The sequence below is a fragment of the Thamnophis elegans genome, chromosome 10 (genome assembly GCF_009769535.1).
Source record: "Thamnophis elegans isolate rThaEle1 chromosome 10, rThaEle1.pri, whole genome shotgun sequence".
Lineage (NCBI taxonomy): Eukaryota > Metazoa > Chordata > Lepidosauria > Squamata > Colubridae > Thamnophis > Thamnophis elegans.
Window position 1 is genome coordinate 32,509,668 of NC_045550.1, and position 26,119 is coordinate 32,535,786.

At 38.8% G+C, this 26,119-nt stretch overlaps 1 protein-coding gene across 1 annotated transcript in view; it reads right to left on the reverse strand.

Annotated features, from left to right (window-relative positions):
- Positions 1 to 26,119, reverse strand: part of PAK2 (p21 (RAC1) activated kinase 2) — a 43,016-nt gene that overhangs the window by 16,496 nt on the left and 401 nt on the right. Inside the window, 11 exon segments of the mRNA XM_032225116.1 lie at positions 3,822 to 3,870; positions 4,721 to 4,784; positions 5,859 to 5,985; positions 7,305 to 7,406; positions 8,544 to 8,575; positions 9,796 to 9,866; positions 9,868 to 9,944; positions 10,241 to 10,266; positions 10,269 to 10,322; positions 10,325 to 10,339; positions 14,949 to 15,156. Of these exon segments, the coding sequence (XP_032081007.1) occupies positions 3,822 to 3,870; positions 4,721 to 4,784; positions 5,859 to 5,985; positions 7,305 to 7,406; positions 8,544 to 8,575; positions 9,796 to 9,866; positions 9,868 to 9,944; positions 10,241 to 10,266; positions 10,269 to 10,322; positions 10,325 to 10,339; positions 14,949 to 15,135 (804 nt within the window). The 5' untranslated portion in view covers positions 15,136 to 15,156.

Below are 26,119 nucleotides of genomic sequence, written 5' to 3' on the forward strand. Positions count from 1 at the left end.
GTGCAATTCTGGAGTCCATCAGGGCCTCCCAGCCATAAAGGCTTGTGTCTGTGGTGATGGTAATGCGATCCGGTTCCCAGATGTTGGAACTGTGAAGTAATGCCGGAAATAACCACCACCTCAGGGACCAGCGGAGGTCTGGGGGCAATCTGATCAGATGTAAGGAATTGCTCATGGGATGACGTTGGTAGGGGATGAACAACCACTGCAGTGTCCGAGAGTGGAGCCATGCCCAGGGAACTATTCCTATGCACGACACCATCTTGCCCAGGAGGCGGGAAAAGGTCAGGATGGAAACTGACCGACTTGCATGGACCTGTCGCATCATGGACTGGAGACTATAGTCTCGTTCCTGAGAGTGTCAAACAAGTCCTGCTACAGAGTCTATCACTGTTCCTAGATGTTGGATTCTTGTCGAGGGAGAAAGGTGGCATTTTGGAAAGTTGACTGAGAACCCCAGGGAATGGAGAGTTCGAATGGTCAGCTGCACGTCATGTATCGCTTGAGTGTGGGAATGGGCCAGAAGGAGCACGTTGTCCAGATAACAGTGGAGTCTCAATGGATGGGATCGTAGGTGAGCCGCCTGAGCTGCTAGAATCTTTGTGAACGTGAATGGAGCGGAGGCTAGACCGAATGGAAGTACCCTGTACTGGAAGTGACGTCCCTTGTGGGAGAAGCGGAGGAATCTGCAGTAAGCTGGCAGTATGGGAATGTGAAGGTATGCCTCCGTCAAGTCTATGGAGGCCATGAAGTCACCTCGTCAAATTCCCAGGATAGATAGATAATCGGAGGCCGTACCTGATCATGGATCTGACCCAAGCGTCGGATGTTATCTGATCCCACTGATCCGCGAAGGATGCCAGGCGGCCACCTATGGGTTAACTCGGATTGGAGTAATTTCCCTCTGCAGAAAGGGTGGCTACCCCTACCCCCTCAAAAGGGGCACTTGGACTGTCCCAGAAATCTAACCCTATCCTGGTAGAAAGGTTGCTGGCCCTGCCTGTCATATCTGTAGGGGGCATAGCGTTGCTGTCTGAAGTCGGGCTCAGAGGGCCGGTACGAAGGTCTCCTGTAAGAAGAGGAACGAGCATCCTGCTTCTTGGAATTAGAAGGGAGAACCTTCTTCTTATCCTTGTTTTCCACAAGGATTGGTTCAGGTGAGTCCCCAAAAAAGGTTCGGACCGGTAAAAGGAGCGGCAGCCAACCCCCGCTTGGACTTGTTCTCCATTTGCCAATTGCGAAGCCACAAGAGGCGTTTCGAAGTGACAGAAGTAGCTAATGCTCTGGATGCAAACTTGATGGAATCTAGTGTGGCACCTGCCGAAAACTGGGTGGCCACAATAATTTTTGCCAGGTCCTAATGGACCCGTTCATCTTGGATTGGGATGCGATCCTGCAACTGGCGCAGCCACATGACCGTTGTCCAGTTAAACTAGGAAGCAGCGGCCACTAACTTAATCGCCCAGGTGGAAGCTGTAAAATTTTTGCATAAGGTGAGTTCCGCTCGCTTATCCTCGGGCTTAAGTTTGTCTGCTACATCACCGGAGACAACATTGGAGGCGCTGGCCAGGAGTGGAATGGGAGGATCTACAGTCGGTAACTGGCCAGGAGTGGAATGGGAGGATCTACGGTCGGTAACTGAAGGGCCTTAGAAAATGCCTGCTCCATATTGTAGAAGCGGCCGTCTTGCTTCCTGGATTGGGCAAGGAAGATGGCTGGGACCATTGGTTCTGAACTACCTCCAGGAAAAGGGGGAGCTGGAACCTCCTCCTTATCTGAATTTGGATTAATAAACATAGCGAGGTTAGGGTCCCTCTGTTGAGAGACTGGCGGGACCCCAGTGCCAATCTGAGTAGTCTTCTTGGCCTTGCCTAATAGAGGCTTGAAGGCTGGAGCTGTAAAGAGGCCTAGGAAGGCCTGAGAATCTGGAGGGATAGCCTCCTCGCCATCTCAGAAGCCTAATTCTGGATGAGCACCCTCCCCCAATGCAGAGGCCTCACTGACACCGATGGGGAATGAGCTCTGGCCTGGCCTGGCCTAGGCCCCGGGCCAGGGAAGGAGACCTGTGGCGTCTATTATCAGAGAAGGATCTAGATGCTCTTCAGGATGACTGGTCCCTTTCGACTAACCCTGATGTGATGCCTCTAGAGATTGCTCAGGCGATAAGCCTCCTGATGCTCTCAGGTAGGAGGTCTAAATCCTCCAGGTCCTCCTCTGAGGGACGCACGGCAGACAGACCTTGTGGGGCTAGGAGGAAGGGAGGTAGATAATCCCCAGATCCCCTATCTGAAGGCTCACCACCCCCATCCCTAAAGGATCTTGGGGAAATAGGGGGGGAAGGGGAGGTCACCTGCCTGCCACGTCTGACTGGGGAGACGGAAGGGGATGAAGGACTGAAACCTCTAGGAAGAAAGGGAGAGGGGGGAGGAATGGGCCTCACCGGAGACCTGGATCTGTCTGGAGAAGTGGGTCGAACATGGTGAGATAGTTTCTCAGGCCACTCTCTACTCCAAAGCCTTCTGTCTGCGGAGCTCATCTCTCACTGTGGCTCTACAGGGACGCTGATTCGCAGACGGCTTAGAAGTCGTCACTCTAGGCTTCAACCTGGCCTGGCCTTCCTCTCTCTCCACCCCATTGCTCCCTTCAGGGGCCTGCACTGCCCCGATGCTTTGTAGAGACCATGCCTCACTCACGTGGCTGGTCTGCTTGGAAGTTGAACCAGAGCCCTTTCGGCCTCGATATGCGATCGTGCTGCCGGTCAGAAGGGCTCTTGCCGCCTCAGAGACTGCTCACGATGTAGGCCTTGCCCGTGCGGAGGTTGGCGCCACGAGGTTGCTCCAAAATGGCTGCCGCACCTCGTGGCGAAAAGAGATAGAGGTCGCCCAGTAAGTTGACTCTGAGGCGGAAGCCTTCTGGCAAGTCAATTATTAGCGCTGCTCCAACGTGCTTTGGCCGTGTTACTGTATAGGCTTCCGAAGCGCTCTTAGGAGTCACGTTCGGCGAGGCTAGAATGACGCACCCAATTTCCTCCGCCGCAGCAAGCTGTTAAGGTGCGGCGGCATTAGGGCACGTCTGGGATAATCCCGGCAACTTGGCTCGTTCCGTCGTCTTATCTATCTCGTCGCCTAAAGCCTCTAGGAATCTCAGCTGCGAATGGGAGCTCGTCACCCCTGCACACCCAGGAGTTGGACAAACCCCTTCAGCCCAGAGGCAACGACCGGGAGCCCTGCCTTCTTATGAGACTGACTAGCAGACTCGATGGCCGGCAGTCTGATAATTTAGAAATTTAGAGTATCCAATTAATCGAATTAAAACAGCAATTATTAGTATCTCAAGGAGCCAAAAACAAGTGCTTGGATCAGGAAACTGAGAGGAAACTGGGAGCCAATAGGGAAGGATGGTGACTTTAAGAAAATTCACTCAGTCTCTGGACCTATCAGGCTGTGACTTAATCCTGTTGTAGCCCCTCCCGCCGAGCTGCAGGAAAATAAAATGTTAGAACAAAAAATAGTTTTAATAGAACCTTGATATTCACGAGTCGCAGCTATGGTAGTTATCAACTTTTTTTCATGAGCTATGAACCCTGATGATCTAAATCCCTCTCATAATTATTAAGATTCAATAATTTTATGCGATATAATTTACTCCTAATTATTGTGGCTGAAACAGAACTGGAGAGTCTTCCTTAGCTATTCTAAACAAGACAGAAATTTATTAGTAGATCCCAGTTTATCTTCTTAAATTTCATTGTATTTTATAAATTTTCACCAATACGTTCCACAGCATATCCAAATGAGTATCAACTTTGAATCTGTTCTTACCTCCTGTCCTGTCGCAACATCTACTGCAATGAAAACGGTACCAGAAGCCCTAAGAAAACCAATTTGCAATTAGTTGTAACATTTCAGGTATTTAACATGCATGTGCATGAACAGCAAAGCTTTGTATTTCCTGGAGAATATCATTGTATTTTAAAGACAAATGGAGTGGGATAAATCATAAACTAACAGACAATAAGATCAATAGGTACACAAAATAACAGAAAAAACTCAATCTTTCATTTACAAAAGAAAGAAATAATAAAACCATCTGGACAAATGTATAGCCTGCATATTTGGGCTTAGAATAAACTCTATTCTCTTCCACAGAGGGAGAAAAAGCTCATGCTTGGAATTCATGGTCACAGATTCGTTTTCATTACATATATTGTAAATAGTACAGCACACTAATAATTGTTTTATGGTTTACCATATTTTTCGAAGTATAAGATGCACTAATGTTTTGAAGAGGCAAATTAAAAAAATAATGCACTCTGCAACACACACCCCCAAATGGCCCGTTTTTGGCGGAAAAGGGGGGCATGAATAGCCTTTAGGAGGCTTCTAGAGTGTTGGGGGGGGACGACGAGGGGAGGCAAAAACTCATTTCTGCCCTCCCCAGCCCCCAGGAGCTTTCTGAAAGCCTCCTAAAAGCTGTGCATCACCATTTTGGTGAAGGGGGTGGAGTTTTGGGAGGCAAAAAGTATTCAGTGTATAAGATGCAGTCAGATTTTCAACCTCTTTTTTGAGGGGAAAAGGTTATATGCTGAAAAATACAGTATATTTTGTTGAATGTATGGTTTGATTTATATGCTGATATACACTCATACCAACACATATGTATGCTAAAATAACAACATTTAATTTAATTAATTATGCATAGGTTAGTTAGGAATACTTACCCCTGTCCTATTTTTTCATATCTGGTATATTTTTTCTTGGGATCTCCTATACTAACAATTGTTCCTAAAAGGAAATTATAACACTATAATAAACTAAAAAAAGATAGTATCAGATCCAAAGCAGTAACACAAACAATAGTGACTTGTCATTAGAAGTCAATATTTTCTCTTATATTGCTTTGTATTCAACATTTCTATGTTTAATGAAAAGAGGAAGGATATATTTCTATCAACATTCCTGTTTCATATAAAACACTATTTCTAAATTGTACCAATGCAGCTCTTTATCTCTAGAACACAAAGGTAATTCAAAGACAGGACAACTTCCTTTAATAGCACTAATTCTGCTTTCTCAATACAGTGGTTATTGAATTCATCCTGTATAAAGTATGCAGACAACCTACAAATCATCTGCAGTCTCACATATTTTTCTGCAAAACATTAGAAAGTCATTTCTTATCTCATTTAATGAACAACTGTATCTCAGAAAACAGATCGCAATTTTTCCATTGTTAATTTCACTGAGAAAAATTATCTTGGGAGGATGGGTAGTCACTGGGAAATGAAGGTAATAAAATTCCACAGTACCAAGTAACTTTAATTAAGATTATCAACTTGCCATTTTTAATAATGAAGTTCTGAAACCAGATTGTCAGGAGATGGATTAAGGAAAAAAGCTCTTATTTCAATATGCAAAAGCAAAGACATACTGCACTGCCTACTTTACATTGTTTAGCAAGTTTTATGGAGTCCAGTGCAGCCCCCAATTCAAACACTGCCTGGATTGTATGGTTTTACAAATATATTTTTAAGAAAATATGCAACATTCAGAAAATAGATTTTATTCACAATACAATTGACAATGAAGGGAAACGTCTATGCTAAGGAAATAACCATTTTCACAAATGAAGTTTATTGTTGTCACAAAATCTGTTGTTTGATCTCAAAAAAACTAAGTACTGTCTGGGGTATCTAAAATAACATCCCAGAAGAAGCAGGGCCAAAAAATTGCCCAGAAAATTACATGGATGCATTCATGTGGTTACTAGGAATAAATCAGACTCATAAATACTATGCAGCATATATGGTTTTGAGATAATTAATGTCTTATTTTTATGACTATCAAATTCCTACTTACGTAATCTTTCTGTGATCTCTTCATCTGTCATCTTGTTTTTCTTTTTCTGTTTATCAGCTAATTTAGCATTGTCACTTAGATCGCCAGATGGTGCTGGAATGGGATCTATTACTGATCGTGTATAAACCTTAACAAACAAGATTAGGTTGTAATCTCGTAGTATTTTAACATCTGATTTATTTCAAGTTCAACTGCCATATATATTTATAGCCACCATTGTATAGCAATGTAACTAATTGAATTTGCTGATTAACACTAAGTTTGGTCTATAATGATTATAAAAATGGAGCCTTAATTTTTTTCCCAAGAAAGGGTCATGTAATTTAATCCAAAACAGATTTAGTCTCTAAATGTGCTCTATGATTCTACCGTATATGAAAGATAAAACTAGGGCAACCATCAAACTAGGAAGTTGACAATAGCCCAGAAGACCAAATCACTTCTACACTGTTTGAAAGAAAGCTGCATGGATTTTTCCACACAGTGACCATGAGTTCAGCTTGATTCTAATATGTCTTTATCTTTATGAGAATAAAGAGGATTGGTCTGCATTATCTGGTGTACTGTAACATTACTATAGTAGTCCTCAACTTACAACTGGGACTGAAATTTTGGTCACTCAGCAATGAAGTCATTAAATGAGTCATTAAATGACTGGACCCGATTTTACAATCATTTTTACAGCTGTCCTAAAGTGAATCTCGTGATTGTTAAGCAAATTCCAACTTCCCTAACTGACTTTGCTTTTCGGGAACTGGCTGGGAAGGTCACAAATCACATTACATGACTACAAGACACTGCAACCATTGTACATGGGGCCAATTGTCAAATGCTTGAATTACAATCATGTTACTACGAGGATGATTCAATGGTTATAACTTCAAAGATGGTTAACAATCACTTTTCCTAAGGCTGCTGTAACTCTGGATTGTCATTAAAGAAATGGTTGTAAATTGAGGTAGCCTGTCTATCATCCTCTATAAATATGGAGGCAATTATTCAAGTCATGTTTTGCCCTTAGCAGCCAAATACACTAACAAAGTAAAATCAAATCACTTTTCTGATACCTAATTCAGATGGGGAGTGCTGACCAAAACAGAAGAAAATTAAGTTGCTAAGAGACAAAGAGAGATAAGAACTTTTCAGAAGCTAAAATACTGGTTTTAAAACAGAAACAGACCTGTTAAGATGGCAACTACATGCCAAGAAGTAGGCCTAATTAATCAATACTAATTATGAACCTTTCCCATAAAGTACTTAATAATTTATCTACTGTATATCACAGTGAACAATAGCATTACAAAAGAATTGTGGCTAAAAGCAACAGATCTAAGCAACCAAGACCATTTGTTTTAATAGAGATTTGAACTATACTTCCTCAGATTGCAGAAAAATTGCAAAAAGCTCTGCTATGCATTAAGTAGTGAAAATGAAATAAAACCTCACCGATTTTGTATGATCTGGTCTTGGAGCAATAACTGGAGGAGCCACTTCATCCTCCTCTTCCTCTTCAGCTGCTGTTGAAGGCTCTGACCTTTTAGCATTAAGCTATAAATTAGAGATTTAAAAAATGTGGAAAATAAATAAACTGAACTATACAAGATTTACTTATTTATGAGGCCTACTTAATATTAGTTCATTATAAAAAGTATACATAGTTGAAAACACTGCATGTAGTCTTCAACTTATAATCACAATTTTGAGTCATGTCCAAATTTATGGGTTTTTGCCACCGTTGTTAACTGAATCACAGCAGTTGTTAAAAGAATAATGAGCTCATTAAGCAAATCCAACTTCCCCCATTAACTTTGCCAGAAGCTGGCTGGGAAGATCACAAATAGTGATTACTTGGTCTCAGGACTCTGCAACTGTTGTAAATATATGTGCAGTTTGCCAAGTGCCTGAATTCTGATCACATGACCTGTGGCGATGTCATGGTCTTAAGTGTAAGAACTGGACACAAGTAAGATTTTTCAGTTCTGCTATAACTCTGAATGGTTTATAAATGAATAGTTGTAAGTCAAGTACTACCTTTATATTAGAATGCAATATTTCATTTATTATTACCATATTAAATGTTTATAACCAAGCAGGCACAGTATTATTGTTACATTTCATGCCTGGGTAGAGTAAACACAGAACTCAACATACATATATCTAAACTATGCAATCTATATATCAAAATTAATGTCCAATAAGGACTTATAAACAAAGGGGTTATTACATATATAAGCTGCCATAGAAATTGAACTCCAAAACTGAATGGCAACTGAATCTGAAAGAGGAACTTAAGTCATCATACTGAAAGCTGATATTGCCACTTATCAAGAAACCACATAATCTTTCCTTTTTCCTATTTGTCTCTCTGCCATTCCATTGACCTTTGTATGAGACAACAAGGCAAAACACTATTCGTACCTCTCTACAAAAATTAACTTATAGAAGAGATCCCACTTTTCTTTTGGTTTAGTTGAATTAATTTGTGAAACTTTAACATATAAAAAACAGTTTCTCTTCAAATGATCTTGAAAGCACTACTGATGAACTGAACCTCTGATTAAAATGATGAAATTATCTTTCTGGTAACTGAATAGGTTGAAACACAGATATCTGAAGCCCATTAAAAGTACTGTACAACAACAGGATTTCATGACATGAAAGGAAATATAATGTGAATGTACTTACTGCTATTGCTCCTGAAAGAAATCCATCCTTATCTAGAAAAAAAAAGTGAACAAAAAAAAATATTAATGTAGCAATGACAACACCCATAAAATGTAGTGAGTTGATACACACCGTGTTCCAAAGAGAGTTCTGAACTAATTGAAATAAGGAGACAAGTCTAGCTTTTAGTTTTATTCCAGTATAATGAACTTGCAGTTAAAAAAAAAGCCCTACTTGATCCAACTATTTTCTAAAGAAGCAAAACATATGAAAGATGAGGAATGAAACTCATATTCCTCTCTTGCACTATTACAACAAGTATCTAGCAAACTGTTGCCTGAAGAAATCAAACAGGAATTCATATGTTTCCATTTCATGGATACCAGTACTATTCCCTTTAGGTCTCCAAGGGAATTAAAAGTATTTAATATTTTATGCACAATTAAAAAGTAAAGCTTAATTGTCCCTTCAAATCAAGTTTATATTTAATGAGTGCATTTTGGGCTGTTGTACCTTCATTAATTGAAAGGGGGAACTTGATCTGCAAATCATGTACTGTTTCTAAAAGTTAGATCTCAGTATGTTTAGCATACAGAATAAAGGGCTGAACAGAGGTATGGTAGCAGTCTTCAAATAACTGAGGAGTTATTACACAAAAAAAAGAAAGTAAACTATTCTCTATTGCCCTAGAATCAGAATCAGACCAGAACTAATAGATTAAAACTCCAAGAAAGAAGGTTTAGGTTAGATCTTTAAAGACATTTCCTGACCGTACAAGTTGCAGCATGAAGTAGTGAGTTCTCCTTCACTGGAGATATTCAAAGCCTGGATAATCAGTGAAACCATATAGTGGAATGTACACTGAGCAGGAAACTTGTCTAGATGATGTCTAAGGTCATTACAATTCTAATCATAGACTTAACTCATCCTTAAAACATGCATGGAGCTAGTAACTTTAATTTTTAGACGGCAGAGATCCCTACTTAAATAAAACCAAACTCACATCAGCATTGTCTCTTCTTTCTCAAATGCCCTTCCAATTCTTAATGGGTAATAATTCATATGCAATTACTAAAACCATCTCTCCAAAACAGCTGCACAGTTCTGGCAAAAGATACAGCTAAATTAAAAAATTGCAGACATACGCCACGTTCATTTTCTGAAACACTCACTTCCTAATTATTTCCAAAATGCTAGAAAGCTGTTACACATAGATTTCCTCATTTATACCTAATGAGTTTAAAGTGCCCCATGAGTTAGCCCAAAGACATACCTGTAGCAGAAAAACTCAAATATTTCTGTTTTGCTGTGTCTTTAGAATCATAGAATTTCAAAACATCTAATCAGCCTGGGGATTTTTTTCTGTTCTAATTTTGTGATGTTTGACGTCTGTAGCAGCCTAGCCCACTGCTCCGGCATTCCCTGGGGGGAGGGGCAAAGAGGGGGGGAATACAAATTCATATATTTTAACACTGAAGGACAGAATTTATTATATCATATCTTCTCAAGCGATAAAGCTCCTTAGAATATTCTACTTGCATAAAGGTACCGAGTACATGACTAATCTTTGGAGAAGAGGAAGAAGTATTACTGAAATGTTTTAGTTCTGGAACTATATAAAAACTTTTGTAACAAAAAGGTAAGATGTTTTAAGCATTAATTTCACACTGGCAGTATCCCAGTGCACACTGCGTAGAGACAAGTTTTAATATACTTACAGTGAATTCCCCAGTAACTGCATCAAGCCAACATGAATAGTATGTTCAAAATCTGATGGAGGAGAGATTTCAGGTCTCTCTTTTCCTTTTTCCTACTCCCTATAAGGAAAAGAAAGCACATTTAGTTTTAAAATGGAGTCATCCTTTCTGAGTTCAACTATTTTGAAGTTTTAATAAATCTGTCAGTAACATCTAAAACAGAAAATCACTAAATCTAGAACTGTTCCACTGTCCTAATATTCAGAAAGTCTTGACCAGACATCAAATCAAATTTCAGCTGTCATAAATGAACACACTTTTAATTCTAATATCTATGATCAAAATATTTGCTTCAAAATATTTCAATAGCTCAAAAAACAAAGCTAGCATAAAAAAGCAACCAATGTCACCTGAACTCCTGATAGAAGCTATTAGTTTGTTGAGTAGAATCTGAGAGAGAGAGAGAGAGAGAGAGAGAGAGAGAGAGAGAGAGATAGAGATAGAGAGAGAGAGAGATAGAGAGAGAGAGAAAGAGAAAGAGAAAGAGAAAGAGAAAGAGACAGAGAGATGGCAATGAACAGGTTTGGTCATGTAAGATCCAGGTTTAGCAAACCTGGAAAGCAACAGCTCTCTCTTTGTAAAAATCTGCAAGCACTTACTGAAAACTGTTTACAAACTGAGTGATGAAAGAAAAGTCTCCGTTATTAAAACAGTGATGCTTACTGGCTACAAACAAAGTGGTTATGCCAATAATTAAAGATGTTGAAGTGTCTGTTAAATGTCAGAAATGGTCCAGAATTACTGAGCATTTTCCCCTCAGGGGTGTAACCCCATAAACTCTTGATGACCAGGGCAGCAACTTGGAAGAAAAAGGAACTGAAACCAATACACCATGTAAATAATCTTCTAGCCCCTTAATGCTTTTCGACAAATATTACTAATATCATAAATAAGAAGACTTCCAATATTCCAAATAGCCATTGCTGAGAGACAGTTTAGCTCAGACTAGGGAAAAATCCACGGACAATAGTATACTCGCAGAACAATCATGTACATTAAGATTTCAATCTGTATCAACAAAGCACCTCACCAAGGCAACTTTAACTTTTCCAGCCACATGACTTGGGAATCCTTATTGGCAAATGAAGCAATTTATATGAGGGCTTCAAGGATTCCTGTTTGCAAAAGATTAGAAAACCTTGGGAGAACATGAAGCTTTTAACAAATTTGCCATGAATATGTCATCTAACACTACTGAAATAATTTCTATCTATTTCAAATGCTCTACTGATGATGTTCACCAATTTATTATCTTCATTCTCTACACACTTCTATTGTTTTATTGACGAAGATTTCATTATATTTATTTTGTGGATTGTTATGAGCATTTAGACTTTCTATATGAAATCAGCAGTCATATACATTCCCTACACAAAGACATAAAGCATTTTGGGCTCCATCAAAAGAAATAGTTTCCAAATTTTGGAATAAATAATTCCACTTTATTTTGTATTGATCATATTCTAAGTATTGAGTCTAGATTAGGCTTAACCCTTAAGAAGGATTAAGAGATGGGCAAGGACAATGATAGGGGACTAGAAACTAGCCTATAAAGAACAACTGAAGAAACTGAGCTATTCAGAGGCTAGAGGCAGTGACAAAAAAGGCATGCTTCCATAGGCCTGCAGCATGATCTGAAAGGGGATCTGAAATGCACCCACTTTTCCAAAATGTACCAGAAGACAACTGGAGATATATTTTTGTACTTTTAAACTACAAATTCCTTGTTCATTATCACTCTAAGAAAACCTAAAAAACAAAAACAGGACCTATTTAGCCATTAATATTGTTATACTGATACACTGAACATACACTGAATTGCTCACTTCTGTATAACAGAAATAAGTATTATTTTGGAGCATAATCCAATTTTTCTTTTAAAGTTTCACTTGGAAAATACCAAATATCAACAATTTCACTAATATAATATTACAGATAATCTTGGACGTATCACCAGTTGATTAGTGACCATTCAAAGTTATGATAGACACCTCCTCCCCAAAAGCTTCTTACGACCTAGTTTTAAAGTTATGGCCGCTTCAGTGCTCCTGAAGTCATTCACTTATGATAGCTTGCAGGGAAACTGCAGCAGCGCCCCACAACATATTTCTCCCACCAATCCCGCCCTGCCAGGGTCACATTGGCCTTGGGCCTGTTTCCCACCCAGCTACTCGGGGGAGGTTCAGACTGGCTGCAGTGTACCCAAATCTACTGCAACTTGCAGGCTTGGAGTTGCTTCCCAACCAGTCATTCACAGGAGCCTCAGACCTGCACTAGGCATCCAGGACCTCCCTACACAAGGCACCCCATGCTCTGCTTAGCAACATCAGGGAGAGCAAAGGTGGGTCATTAAGCACGGTGATCATATGGGTCCCTCACTTAATGACCATCACAACTTGCAACTGTAATGGGCAAGTGTCACTACAGTCATAACTCAAGGACTACCTGTAATGGCAACTTCCCCTTATTTACTTTTTAATATTTGGAAAATGAAATTCTTTCCTTTGTTTTGAGGAAATATTAGTCAGCATAATTTATTTAACAACAGGATTGTTACATTAGTCAGAAGGCTACAGTGTTATTACAACATAGTTGTTTGACTGCTGCTACTTGTTAGTCTCTTTAGTTCATGCTCGCACACTATCCAGAATGCAGCACAGGGGGGCAGACTAGCTTCACACTCATAAAACGTGATTGCATTCAGTAGCATCATCCAGGGCTTTTTCCACCACCAGTATCACCTTGTGCTGCCACTCGAAGTACCATTTTTTCCTACTGAAGTGGTACCAATTTATTTACTTGCATGTAATTTGCTTTTGAACTGCTAGTTGGCAGAAGCTGAGACAAGTAAGGGACATTCACTGTCATGCAGTGCTAGGACTCAAACTGGAGTACAGACTGTCTCCATCGTCATTAAGTCACTGAGCCACCACATCTCACATTAGCTAGCAAAATAAAGGTGACTGAATTCTCACTCTGTTTATCTTCCAAGCTAATTTAAATCAATTTTAAACTTTATAAAATGATTGTTTTCCTGTTAAATACTTAAACAGTGTATTACCGTGTTTCCCTGAAAATACGACCTGTCCTGAAACTAAAGCCTTGCCACATATTTCGGGTGGGCAAAAATATTATCCCCCTCCCAAAAACAAGCCCCCTGGACAATCCCGCCCCTCCGGCCAGGCAGAGCACTGCTCGCCGACCTAGCGGTATCTCAAAGGCGCCAAGCTGCAGGAACGAGTTGGGGGCAAAGGCGCTCCTGTTGCTTGGTGCTTTTGGGATACCACTAGGTCAGTCAGCGGCGCTGTGCCCAGCTCAAGAGGGGGGGGTTGCCAGGCAGCTGCTCTCCTGCGATCAGGCTCCCGAAGAGCCAGGCACAGCCTCAGGGTCGAATGGCTGTGTTGCACTGTCGCAGCAGCAACACAGCAACCATGAAGTGACCATGCTCGCGAGCAGCCACCTGGCAACCCCCTTTCCAGCCGGGCACAGCACTGCTGACTGACCTAGCAGTACCCGGAAGGCACCAAGCAATGCGAGCACCTGTTCACTGCCCTCTGACTCCCACAGCTCGGCGCCTTCGGAATGCCTCTAGATGAGTGAATGGGGCTCTGCAGGGCTGGAGGAGGGGTGCACGAGCAGCTTTTCTCTCCCTGCTTGAGCAACTCGCAGGCTCACTTGGCTAACTCTACATGCAGAGCCAGGGCATCTTCGCTGCTGGCGCCGCCTGCTGCTTGAGGGTTTTTTTTTTGTGGCTTTCAAAGCACGGAGGACGGATGCCGATCTGTGAGTACGCTCTATGGTTGTGGGCTGCAGAGCATACAACCATAGAGCGTACTCCCACAGCGGCATCTGTCTTCCATTGCGGCTTCCAAAGCATGGAGGTAGGATACCGCTCTGGGAGTATGCTCTATGGTTGTACGCTACCATAGAGTGTTCTCCAGAGTGGCATCCGTCCTCTGTGCTTTGAAAGCCGCAAAAACAAAAAAAACCAAACGGTGTGTGGCAGCAGCAGCGGAGATTCCCTGGCTCTGCAGGTACTGTAGAGTTAGCCAAAGGCATTGTGAGCCTGCGAGTCGCGCGAGCGGGGAGCGGAAAAGCCACTTGTGCACCCCCCCCTCTCCAGCCATGCAGAGCCCCATTCACTCACCTAGGGGCATTCTGAAGGCACCGAGCTGCGGGAAGTGGTGAACAGGTGCTCACATTGCTTGGTGCTTTCCAGGTACCGCTAGGTCAGACAGCGGCGCTGTGCCCAGCTGGAAAGAGGGGTTGCCGGGCAGCTGCTCACAAGCATGGTCACCTCATGGCTGCAGTGTTGCTGTTGCAACAGCACAACACAGCCATTCGATCCTAAGGCTGTGCCCGGTGCTTTGGGAGCCCGGTCGCAAGGGAGCAGCTGCCTGGCAACCCAAAAACAATAAGCCCTCCCCTTTAATAAGCCCAAGGCCATATTTCGTGGGACAAAAAAATATAAGACCCTGTCGTATTTTTGGGGAAACACGGTATGAACCCATACATTCACCTCCATGAATATATGTATCATACGTAATTTTTATAGATCCAAATGCACTATAAAAGTTTATTTGCTATATTTGTGTCTCCCAGAAGCACAATGGTGCAATGAAATTCAAATGGAATAATATTATACAATCAAACAACTGCAACATTTTACCTTTTTCAGTGCTGGAGAAAATGGAGATGATTTTGTTCCTAGGCTTTCTCTCTTCTGGTACCGAAGGTAGAGGTTTCAAGCTATGATTAGCAGATAAAGGATCTTTTCCTCCTGAACTGAAGATAGTACTGCTCATCCGAACAGGTGGAGCTGGTGGCTTGTCTTCGAGCTCTCCGTTGTCAGACATAATTAATGACTAGACAATACTCTGAAATTAAACAGCAAAAACTTTGTCACCAGATTCTTTAGTGCATTCAAACATTTATTCTTATCCCATATTAATTTTAAAAAAATACTGAACAAATTTGATATTTATTACTGTTGAATCATACATCCCAATGTCATGATAGATAATTCAGTTTGACAATATACATTTTACTGTCCAATATTATAAATAGAAAATAGATAATTTCACAAAACAGCAACTCAGAAATATTCCATGTAAAACCAAAAGAAGGCATTATTACATTTTCCAGCTAAGCAAGCAGAACTTCAAAAAGAGATAGCTAGGTGTTTTCAAAATCAGAAATGCAGTGACTAATGACTGAAGCATCACAAAAGCTCTCCAAATAAATAAATAAACAACAGGAGCAAGAGATCAATTCCAGGAAAGTCCCCCTACCTACCTACCTACCTACCTACCTACCTACCTACCTACCTCTCTCTCTATATATATATATATATATGTATGTATGTATGTATGTGTGTGTGTGTGTGTGTGTGTGTGTGTATATATATATATATATATATATATATATATATATATATATATATATATATATATATATATATAATGTTTTTTTAATTTGTGCTGATAAATAAATAAAGGGAGACTAGTATAGATCTATTTCAAGCTATTTAGCTCTCATCAGCTAGCCATACCCTTACTGGGATGAGAGCTAAATAGCTTGAAATAGATCTATACTAGTCTCCCTTTATTTATTTATCAGCACAAATAAAAAAACACACAAATATAACAAAGGCAACAGTAAAAATATTGGGTTTCTGTCGTGATGGACTCTTGTGACGAGCCGATTGACAAATGATGGAAGCAGTTAGCTTCCTCCCATAATTGGGGCTTACCAGGGGTTGTAAAAATCATATATATGTATGTATGTATGTATGTATGTATGTATGTATGTATGTATGTATGTATGTTATGTCATGTCACAACCCCTGGTATGCCCAAATATGGGAGGAAGCATACTGCTTTCTTTCTCTGTCTATCAGCTCGTCACAAGAGACTATCACGACAGAAAGCCATTATTTTTACTGTTGCCTTTGTTACATTTGTGTTGCATTTGTGCTGATAGTCTCCCTTTATTTATTTATCAGCACAAATGCAACACACACACACACACACACATATATATATCAACTGAAAAGCTCACCTTGCTGAAATCTAATCAAGTAAACTAACAATTCTTGATTCCCCTATACCCTTGCTTTTAACATATCTGAAAAGAAGGTCTTTCAATTAAAAAAAAGATTAAGTCCATTTAGCAATTTCATCCCTCATGAACCTGCAAATGAACAGGATCAAAGTCAGTTAATAGGGTTTGAAGTACGTACAGTAAAAGGCATTTTGGTTTCAATCTCAAAAGATGTTCCTTTGTTATTAAGGCTGGTGAGACTTTAAAAAAAAATACAAAGTGATAACAATTCTTTAAGAAGAAAAGCACAAAATGTAAGAACTTGATACAACTTTCACTTTGCATTCCCAATATCAGAAAGTTAATACTGCTATTTCATTAAACTTATACAAAATATAAATTATTATAATAGGTACAGTGTCCTCGCTTACTGCTCAATTCTTCAGCAACTGTTCAAAATTGTGACATTGGAAGCAAGGGATTTATGACCAATCCTCAAAGTTTCAGCGGTTGCAGCTCTCCTGCAGTCATATGAATGAAATTCAGGTCCACTTGGCCCACTGACATTTATAACAGCTTCCTGACTGCTCTCCTACTTACTGACATCAGTACCCCTATTATCCAGTCCTGCAGACTGCTACCTGGTGCACTACTATATCAGCTGGGGCCTCTTCACATTGCCTTCTTTCTGTTGGTGCCGAGATTTCTGTTGCATTCCAGACAGAGCCTCCATTCACACCCTGGCCAAGGTGTCTGTGTACTAGCCAGGTCAGAAATAGCCAGCAAGAAGGGTTCTTCTTATGTACTGGTGCAGCTAGGGTCTTTTTCATACGCCTACTTTGAAAAATGCAGATGTGCAAAAGAAGGTCCCAACTGTATTGGCATGGAAGTAGGACCCACTAGAAGGGTCCTTCTTTTACACAGGTGCAGTTCGAGTCTTCTTTCATGTGCCTGCCTTTCACAATATTATGAGAAAATTGCATGAAATTTCGACAAGAAGCAAGTACGGTCTTAGGAAGAAGGCCCTACACAATCGGGAGCTGCCACATGAAGGCCAAGCATGCCACAAATCAATATCTTAAGTCTACACTCAGCAATATCCCAGGATTTTTCAGGGGAAGGCAGTCTTTTTCAGATTTAAGACTATACTCAGCTTGTAAATTATGCCAAGGCCATAATTACATAATTTCCCTCTATTATTAAATGATATCATTCTCAATAATCATTAACTTTATGAAAATCTTAAACTAAGCACAGCAATTCTGAGTCAGCCATAACTGTGTCTCCTTGTACCAGTTACAACTCTGTTGTAAGGACAACAAAGCTTTCAGCCTCCAGTGCATTTCTATCAGGGAAATTCCAACTAAAGTTAGCATTCCAGAGGATGAGAATCCAGGAATCCAGGTAATGTTTTTGTTTCCAGACTCCAGTAGAAATTTTAAATTTCACAGAAAGACTAGTAACCATTTAACACTGTGGCTTCAAATGTGCATGATAGTAAACACAGAATAAGGGAAGAAGTATATAAATCAAATTGGGATAAGGGGAGCTTGCTTACTTTGAGGAGAATAATTCAAAACGAGAATGCCCACCATCCTGCTGGTTCTACCTTATTTGTTTGATTCATACCTTGTAGAAATTCTCTTGCTCCCCACAGCTGTTTTCCTTTTGTTGGTTTCTCTGCCTATGTCTCCCCACATACTAACATAAACTTAGAAAACTAGTGGCATTTATCTGTAGTGAGATTTTTATAAGGCATATTTTATATATATATAAAATTAAAACATCTTAAATAAAGAATCAACATACAATCAAAATGAAATCATTTTTATTCCTCATAAAGAAAAGCTGACCCATTCAAATAGGTCCTTTCAAAGCCCAATAAGCAATATGGTTTCCGATTATAAACAACACATTCACATAACATTGGGCATATCAATTTTAGTGTAAAAATAGTTTATCTTCAAGGAGATAAATAGCTCAATACAACACATACAATTTATACTAATTTATTAAAACAAAGTAAAAGATGTTCTAATCAAATCTAGGTTGAAGTGTTGTTCATGTTGCATATTAAATGTGAGCCAAATATAGTGACATAATATAATCCTACCTGAATATGATCAAGTTTATATAAACATATCTAAAATGAAATTTAATACAGTATATTTTCTATTACCATATATACCGTCAGGAAAGTCATAGCTCTTCCTCCAAGCATTAGGGCTAACATAACAGTGCAGCCTGATATATGTGTTTGTATTGTTAGTTCTTTATGGAAACCTTAGTTGTAGCATTTTGTTATGTTTAACTGTATTCTATGTATTCCTATATTGGTTTTTAATTAAAGTACCTTTTAAAATGTACTGTGTGATAGATATCCAGTTGCTTAAGATAAACAACCAAATTAATTTTCTAAATAAATAAATTGACACCTTGGAGGAATGGATGAGATAGGAATAAACTTAATTAGCCAATATACTTCCCTGTTTCTCCCAAAATAAGACCTCCTCAGATAATAAGCCCAATCGGGTTTTTGAGTACATGCGCTAAAATAAGCTCTCCCTCCAAAATAATCCCTCCCCCAAAATACTGCAACACACCACAGCCATGAGGTGACCACGCTTGCCGCCTCCTGCACCTCAAAAATAAGACCTCCCCGAAAATAAGGCCAAGTGCTTATTTTGGGATTCAAAAGAAAATAAGACCCTGTCTTATTTTCAGGAAAACACGATATAAAGAGTTGTCTTCTCCTGATTTAGCATAGGAAAATTGCACAATCTAACTTGTCCTATCCTTATATCAGATAGTAATGAAAAGAAAAGACAAAATTTCCTAAATCATTTCTTTACCATAGCTAACATAGGAATAACCATGCTTAATTGTTACTGGAATTACTTCAGACATGCACTAGTAGCCTAGAATCGTAAGATGGGTGGCAGATAAATTAAATAAATATCCAAGTTCTTCACAGTTATGTATTTCAAAATATTCCTGACCATGAAAATTGGGTGAAAGGAATGCAATCAACAAAGCCTTCAGCTACTGGTGAAAAATCAAGACAGAAATGTAAGGAATAAATACTTCTTTGAACTCATTGTAAGAATACATCTTACTTACATCTCTGTACTTTAGAGTCAAAGTGCTTCGGGGGGTAAAGACACATATAGCAGTCTATGAATACCATATTTTCAGAGTATAAGAAGCACCTCCCCCCCTCAAAAAAAGAGGATGAACATCTGGGTGCTCTTATACACTGAATACAGCATTTTTTGTTTCCTAAAACTCTGCCCCCTTCACAAAAATGGACGTGCAGAGGGTTTGGGAGGCCTGCAAAATGCTCCTAGGGGCTGGGGGAGGGCAAAAACGAGTGACAAACAGGTCATTTTTTGCTCATTTCCCACCCCCCAGGAGCACTCTACAAGCCTCCTAAAGGCTATGCATGCCCTCTTTTTGGCAAAAAAACAGGCCCATTTTCGCAAAAAAAATGTTGTTTTTTGCTCATGGGTGGGGGCTAGCCTCAGGAACACACTCAAACTCTCTGCATGCTCTGTTTTTCACAAAAAATGAGGCATGCAGAGGGTTTTAGGAGGTCTGCAGAGTGCAAAAAAAAATTTTTTTTAATTTACCTCTTCAAAATCTTGGTGCATCTTATACTCCGGTGTGTCTTATACTCCGAAAAATATGGTAACTCCCTAAAGAAAATGCATTTTTCTGGTTTCTCATGGAAGGCTAGAGTTCCAAGAAAAGGAAGAGTAGACTGGATCAGACAAGGTGCTTTAGAATTAGTCTCTGTTGGTATTTCCTTAATTCAAATGAGTATTTCCTGAGATCATACAACTACCACGCAATCTAGGAAAAGGCAAAGCTTACTAATGGAGGCACTAAACCATATGGCATATGCACCCATCCTCATATCAATAAAGTTGGAGACTATGAGTTCTAGTTCCACCTTAGCCATGAAAGCTAGCTGTGTGACTATGGGCCGCAAGCAACAAGCCCCTTTTTCAGCTTTGGAGCCAATGCACTGTACATCCCTAATCCCACTGCCACTCATTTTAAAGAAAGTTTAAAATAAGTTCAATACTTAATGTAGTAAATAGGAAAAAATGTTTCAGAACCCTTCTACAATACCATAAATTATTTACTAATATTCACAAGTTGGAAATAAATGATCTGATAATTAATTAACTTAGTTTTCCTACTGAATATTGTTCTTATGGTGTGCCTTGGAATTGGGTCTTTTATTTTGATAAAATTTCAGTTAAATCTAAAGCCAAAGATTTTCTTGCTCATGTTTGAAAAGACAATATTTTTAGAAGACCAAAGATAAATATGAGCTCGTTATAATGGCTCCAGACAGTAGATAATTAGTACTTAACCTAGGTACACTATCATAAAGCTGATGGCTTGTTATACAAGTGTTTCAAACAAAGGGAAACATTGCCTCCACATAGCAAAAAAACAACCCAGCAGAGCAATGGAAAAGGATAGTAATTCCACACCCTCACACATACATTGTTACTGCCAAAAAATCAAGAACATTCTTCAGGAAGAGTGCCAAGGTAAAGCTTTCAAACATGAGTGAGGCAAGGAGCTACTTACACTATAAAACATTAGATATATAAAGCTGTTTTTTCTCAGTAGCTCGAAAAAAATCCAGCTGTTCACTTACCAAGGTACCACAAGAATTTCACTTTACAAAGGTTTGTAATGTTGTTCACAAAATCTACTTCATCTTAACTATTTGGATCAAAGAAAATGATGTAAATAATCCAGCTGAAATTAAATCCTAATGTTTTCCCCATTGATCAAACTTTGCTCATTATGCTCCATGTGTAATTAAAAATTACAGAACTATGCCAAGTTCTAATTGGTGAAGCAGTATATCAACTATTTCTTCCTGGCATTTGAAACTCCAATAAATGCTCCTCTCCTGACTCAGAGGGTCAGCAAAGGGTATTGTACTGTAATGAATGGCAAAATTTTATTTTAGATGAAGCAATTGCCTTCTTTATTTAGAGTTCCGAGACTAGCTATTTGGGAAATCTAAACACTGCAAAAAATTATGGCTTGACTTCTAACAGAACTGGTTGTTAGTAATTACACCTTGGTCTTTCTATCATCATCCAGGTGCAATTTAGAATATAAAAAATGACCTACTACAAGGATAAGAACTCATAGCTCTCCACACATTGCTGAACTTCAAATCACTGATGGAGGTCTGGGGTACAGTTTAGCTATATCTGACTGGTTTTGTCCTCTATTCCAAACAGATTCCTTAATTTTCAACAATTCCCAATATTCATGGTAGTTTTGTACTATAAAAACAAACACTGAATTAGCAAATATTGAATCATTGGTCCTATTTTTATCAACTAATCAATATAAAGGAGAATATTTGTAGCTCAGGGTTGACATGAGGAATTCTTGGTGCTCTCTGAGCTTGCTTGTTTTCTTGCAGATGTTTCATTACCCAAACTAGATAACATCATCTGAGCTAGTTTGGGTAATGAAACGTGTGCAAAAAAACAGGCAAGCTCAGAGAGCACCAAACACCCCACAATTAATCAATATACAACTTCGTTTTGGGTTTGTTGAAAGACACTTTAATATATATTTCATCATAAAAATGCAAAAATATGATGCCAAATGGGCCACAAAAAGAGCACTTGTTTATAGTATGAGAGATGAAAAAAGAAACAAGAAAACATCTTGTTCAATTGTGGCTGGGAACATGCATGTTGGGTGACTCCAATTTTCCCCCCTCTCCACAAATCTGAAAATTGGGGTGAGGGTGGGGGGTTTGTTAGAAATAAATTTTAGCAAGCGGACTAATTTGCAAACATGGAATCCATCATTAATTAGTTAATTAATAATCAACATTAAGTACCTTACATTTTAATCAGTTCAACATTACTGTATAGGCTGCTAGTAGTTGAAAGCAAATAAATATAGGACTTAGTATTATTAGCTATTTTTAGGAGGAAGTACAGCTGTGAAATAATTTTCTTTGTTTTTCTCATGGCCATGGTTTCCTTTACTTTTAAATACTTATGACAATTGATTAAAACAAGTTTAATTATGTTCCATTTAATTGCAAATAAAAATAAATTATATATATGCATGAAAATACAGAGAAGCACCATTTGCAATTATTAATTGTATATAATATAGCTTGTGTACTGCTTATTCCAAAGTGTTTTTTTAATGAAATAGAAAATAAAAGTGTTCCATTTGCTTAACTCTAATTTCCCCTTTATCTTCTACTGTCTTCTAACCAATTTTGTTGTATACATGATGTACAATGACAATAAAGGCTATACTATCTGTCCATGGATTTTTTTTTTAAGCATAAACTGTCAAATTGATTTGGACTTACATGCTGTAACTGTACTCATCTCTGGAAAGATGGCAACTGGTACGTAATGTCAGTTAGGCCCCATTTATTTCACTGGGATAGAATATTATAAAATATTCCAAAATGTTTTGGAATTGATTTGTTCAGTTTATTATAATTCAGTTATTAGTAGGAGGGAAGGCCACTTCACAAACAGCATATCAAAACTGTTTCTACTGACTTCCTGATGTAACTGCAGAGTGTACAAATAAAAGACAAGCCATCAATAGATGAACAATTAATAACTATTTTTCCTAAAACAACAACTCTGTGAAGTGGGTTTGAGTGGGTCTGAGTAAGTATGCCTCATCCAAGTCAGCCAGCCAGCTTTGATGGCTAAGGCAGGACTAGAACTAACATTCTCATGATTTCTAGATCAGCACCTTAACCCTCAAAAATCTTCAGTTTCATGATTAGTTTCATTCTTTCTTTTGCAACAAATATTTGCAGCAATTTGAAGTTAATGTTTCCTCTACAAAATACTTAATATATTCATCAGAGTCATTCACTCTTTTTGACCTAGCTGCAAAACCCCCTCAAAAAGATAGAAATGTTATGCTACCCAAAATTGCTGGCTTATGGCAATAAATAACACACCAAAGAAGGATGATGGAAGGAAGTTTATTTATTAATTATATGTTGTCCATCCCATTCAAATCAACTCTGAGTGGCAAATAAATACTAAAGTTATTATCAAATATATAACTATTCATCAATGTTTGAAAATCAACTATATTTTTCCTGAGATCTACAAGCTATTTATGCTTATATAGTGTTGTAGGCATAACATTAAGGTATAAATACAGAAGCAATATAAACATGAACAAAGCCACAGTAAGTAACCCTATAAGGGTTATTTAGAATTTGAGTACCGTACTTAGAGCAGAATAATACATTCCAAGGGAACAAAATGCATTCAATTATACATTGGAATATTACATAAAATAAAGTTTTCAAAAATTTGTGGTCAACATTATTACTTACATTGTTATTATATTGGCTAACCATGCAAATATACAACTGTGGTTTTCAGTTTTATACTTCTACAAATATTCAGACATTAAAAAACCAAAAGTAGTTCAGTCAGAAATTAAATTTATTTGTTTCTGCTAATCCACATATATCTTTATTCACGTAAGATTTTCATGCTGAATAGTTGCATAGAATCCAAAGGACCTTTTTTTCTTTCTAGGTCTAGATTTGAGCCACATCATACAACAATGATGACATCATATAACAGATACAGATACGTCTACAGAGAATCTCAATTATCCAGGTCATGATTATCATAAAGGTACTTTTCAAAAGACAATTGAAAAATACCTTTGTGATAGATACAGATACGAAAAATATAAATGCATAGCAAAACAAAGTTGACCCATTTTTTAAAATAGTAGCCATGAAAACTGGTTTGGCTACTCTAGGATTCTGCCGTTTAGTCCTTTCATACATATTTCCTCTCTAATACGCATTCATACATGCTCACAGGTCCAAGTCATACATCATGTTTGTCTGACTATGGTTTATTGAATTATTTGTAATGGCTGGATTCAAATGACATAATTGTTGTTCAGTCGCTAAATCGTATCTGACTCTTTGCGACCCCATGGACCACAGCACAATGTAGCTCCCCACCCCCAGGATCCCCCAATGTCTCCTGGAGTCTGCCCACTGCATCGATACTATCTAACCATCTCATCCTCAATAACATGCTCAGTTAAAACCAAATAAACCACTGCATAAATCCAATAATCACAAGACATTAAAAGTGCAATTATTTAATTATTACACCACTCATCACTCTCATACAGTCGAATGCATATTATATGAGCTAGCCAATTATGATTTAAACAATAGTGATTCTGTATAATGTATAAGCAATCATTTGGACATCTTTGTACAATATCAAATCATAATATTCAGGAATGTAACAACTAGAGGAAACATGGGAGACCACATAGTCTAGCCCATATAAGAATCTATTTCTACAGCATTTGCTTGCAGGAACTTTCCAAGTCAGAAAGCTGCAGTAGTAAAACAGGTTATTATTATTGTAACACAGGGCTAGGAAAGACTGATTTCTGGTCTATGATCTGTCAGTCAAAATGTTCTATTGATATTCAAATAATTCTCTACCTTATTTATTGAGCTTACAAAGGACGTAAGACTTATATAATATATTGTATTTGTAAGTTTAAGTAAAATTGTTTGCAACTAAAAACAATTTTTAATGAACTATTCATTGTTTAATTTTTAACAGTACTCTAAAAATTAAATAAAGGTTAAATAACAGCTAAATTAAAATATTATCAACTAAGTTTTAAATAAATATTTTAAGATATCAGGATGGAATTGCACAAGCAAATATTTGCTCCTCTCTTTGAACAAATAATGACATATCATCCTTAAATTTATTTCAACATCTTGAACTCCTGTCAGTGAACCAAAAAAAGAGGAAGAAGGCAGATGAAGCCTTTTTCTCATTCCAACACACCCTCCTCTAGGGTGATCAGGATCTAAAAACATCATACCCAATGTAATCACCTGAAAGAAAGAGTACAACTATGACACTCCCATTTTAAGTATGTTCACAAATATTCTAAGATCAGGTGTGGACACAAAAAGACTGAAGGTCACTGCCTTCCAATTCTTAAGAAATTAGAACTACCGGTACTCTACTGGATCAAGTAGTTTTGCATTTTGTTTCAAAGATGAGAAAATCAAGAGGAGGACAAGAATGTAATAATCCATTTCTTGCCATTGTTCCACAGGAACAGATATGGAGAGGAATATTCTTTCTGATACCTCCCAACTACCAGGGGTTCTTACACTTCCTCAAAAACCTGACAACAAAGAGCAGAGCAGGAAATAACAAAAAACGCTCACCTGCATTCGCCCTCTAGGTAACGAAGCAGGCTTATTCCCCCATAGAAAAAGGGCAGGTAAGCGACACGGAGCAGCGGCGCCTCTTCCTTACAGTACCATTACAATAGCGCTCATTTTGCCCGCGAGCTACAACTACTCTGCGCCACCTGCTTCCGGGGACAAGGGAGAAAGAACCTAACCCGCCCAACGGGCCTGGTCCGGGACCATCTTTGCCCTTCTCAGAGGAGCAGCCTCCAAAGGCCACAAAGGTTTTTCTGTTGGCTTCTAGGGGTTAAAGAATGAGAAAAGAGACACGCGAGTTTATGAACAGCTCCTTTATAAGTAGGAGCTAAACTATTCGCCTACACGGTCTGTGGTAATAAAATGCGCAAGAAGTAAGGGAAAGTACACCAGCCCGAGCCTTTCAGTTCCGAGAGGAGAGAGCAGCAGCCGCGAGGGGGGCCGGCTGAGGAACTCCTGCAGACCCCCCTCCTCACCCCACCCATCCCGCTTTCTCGCCCACCTGCCCGACC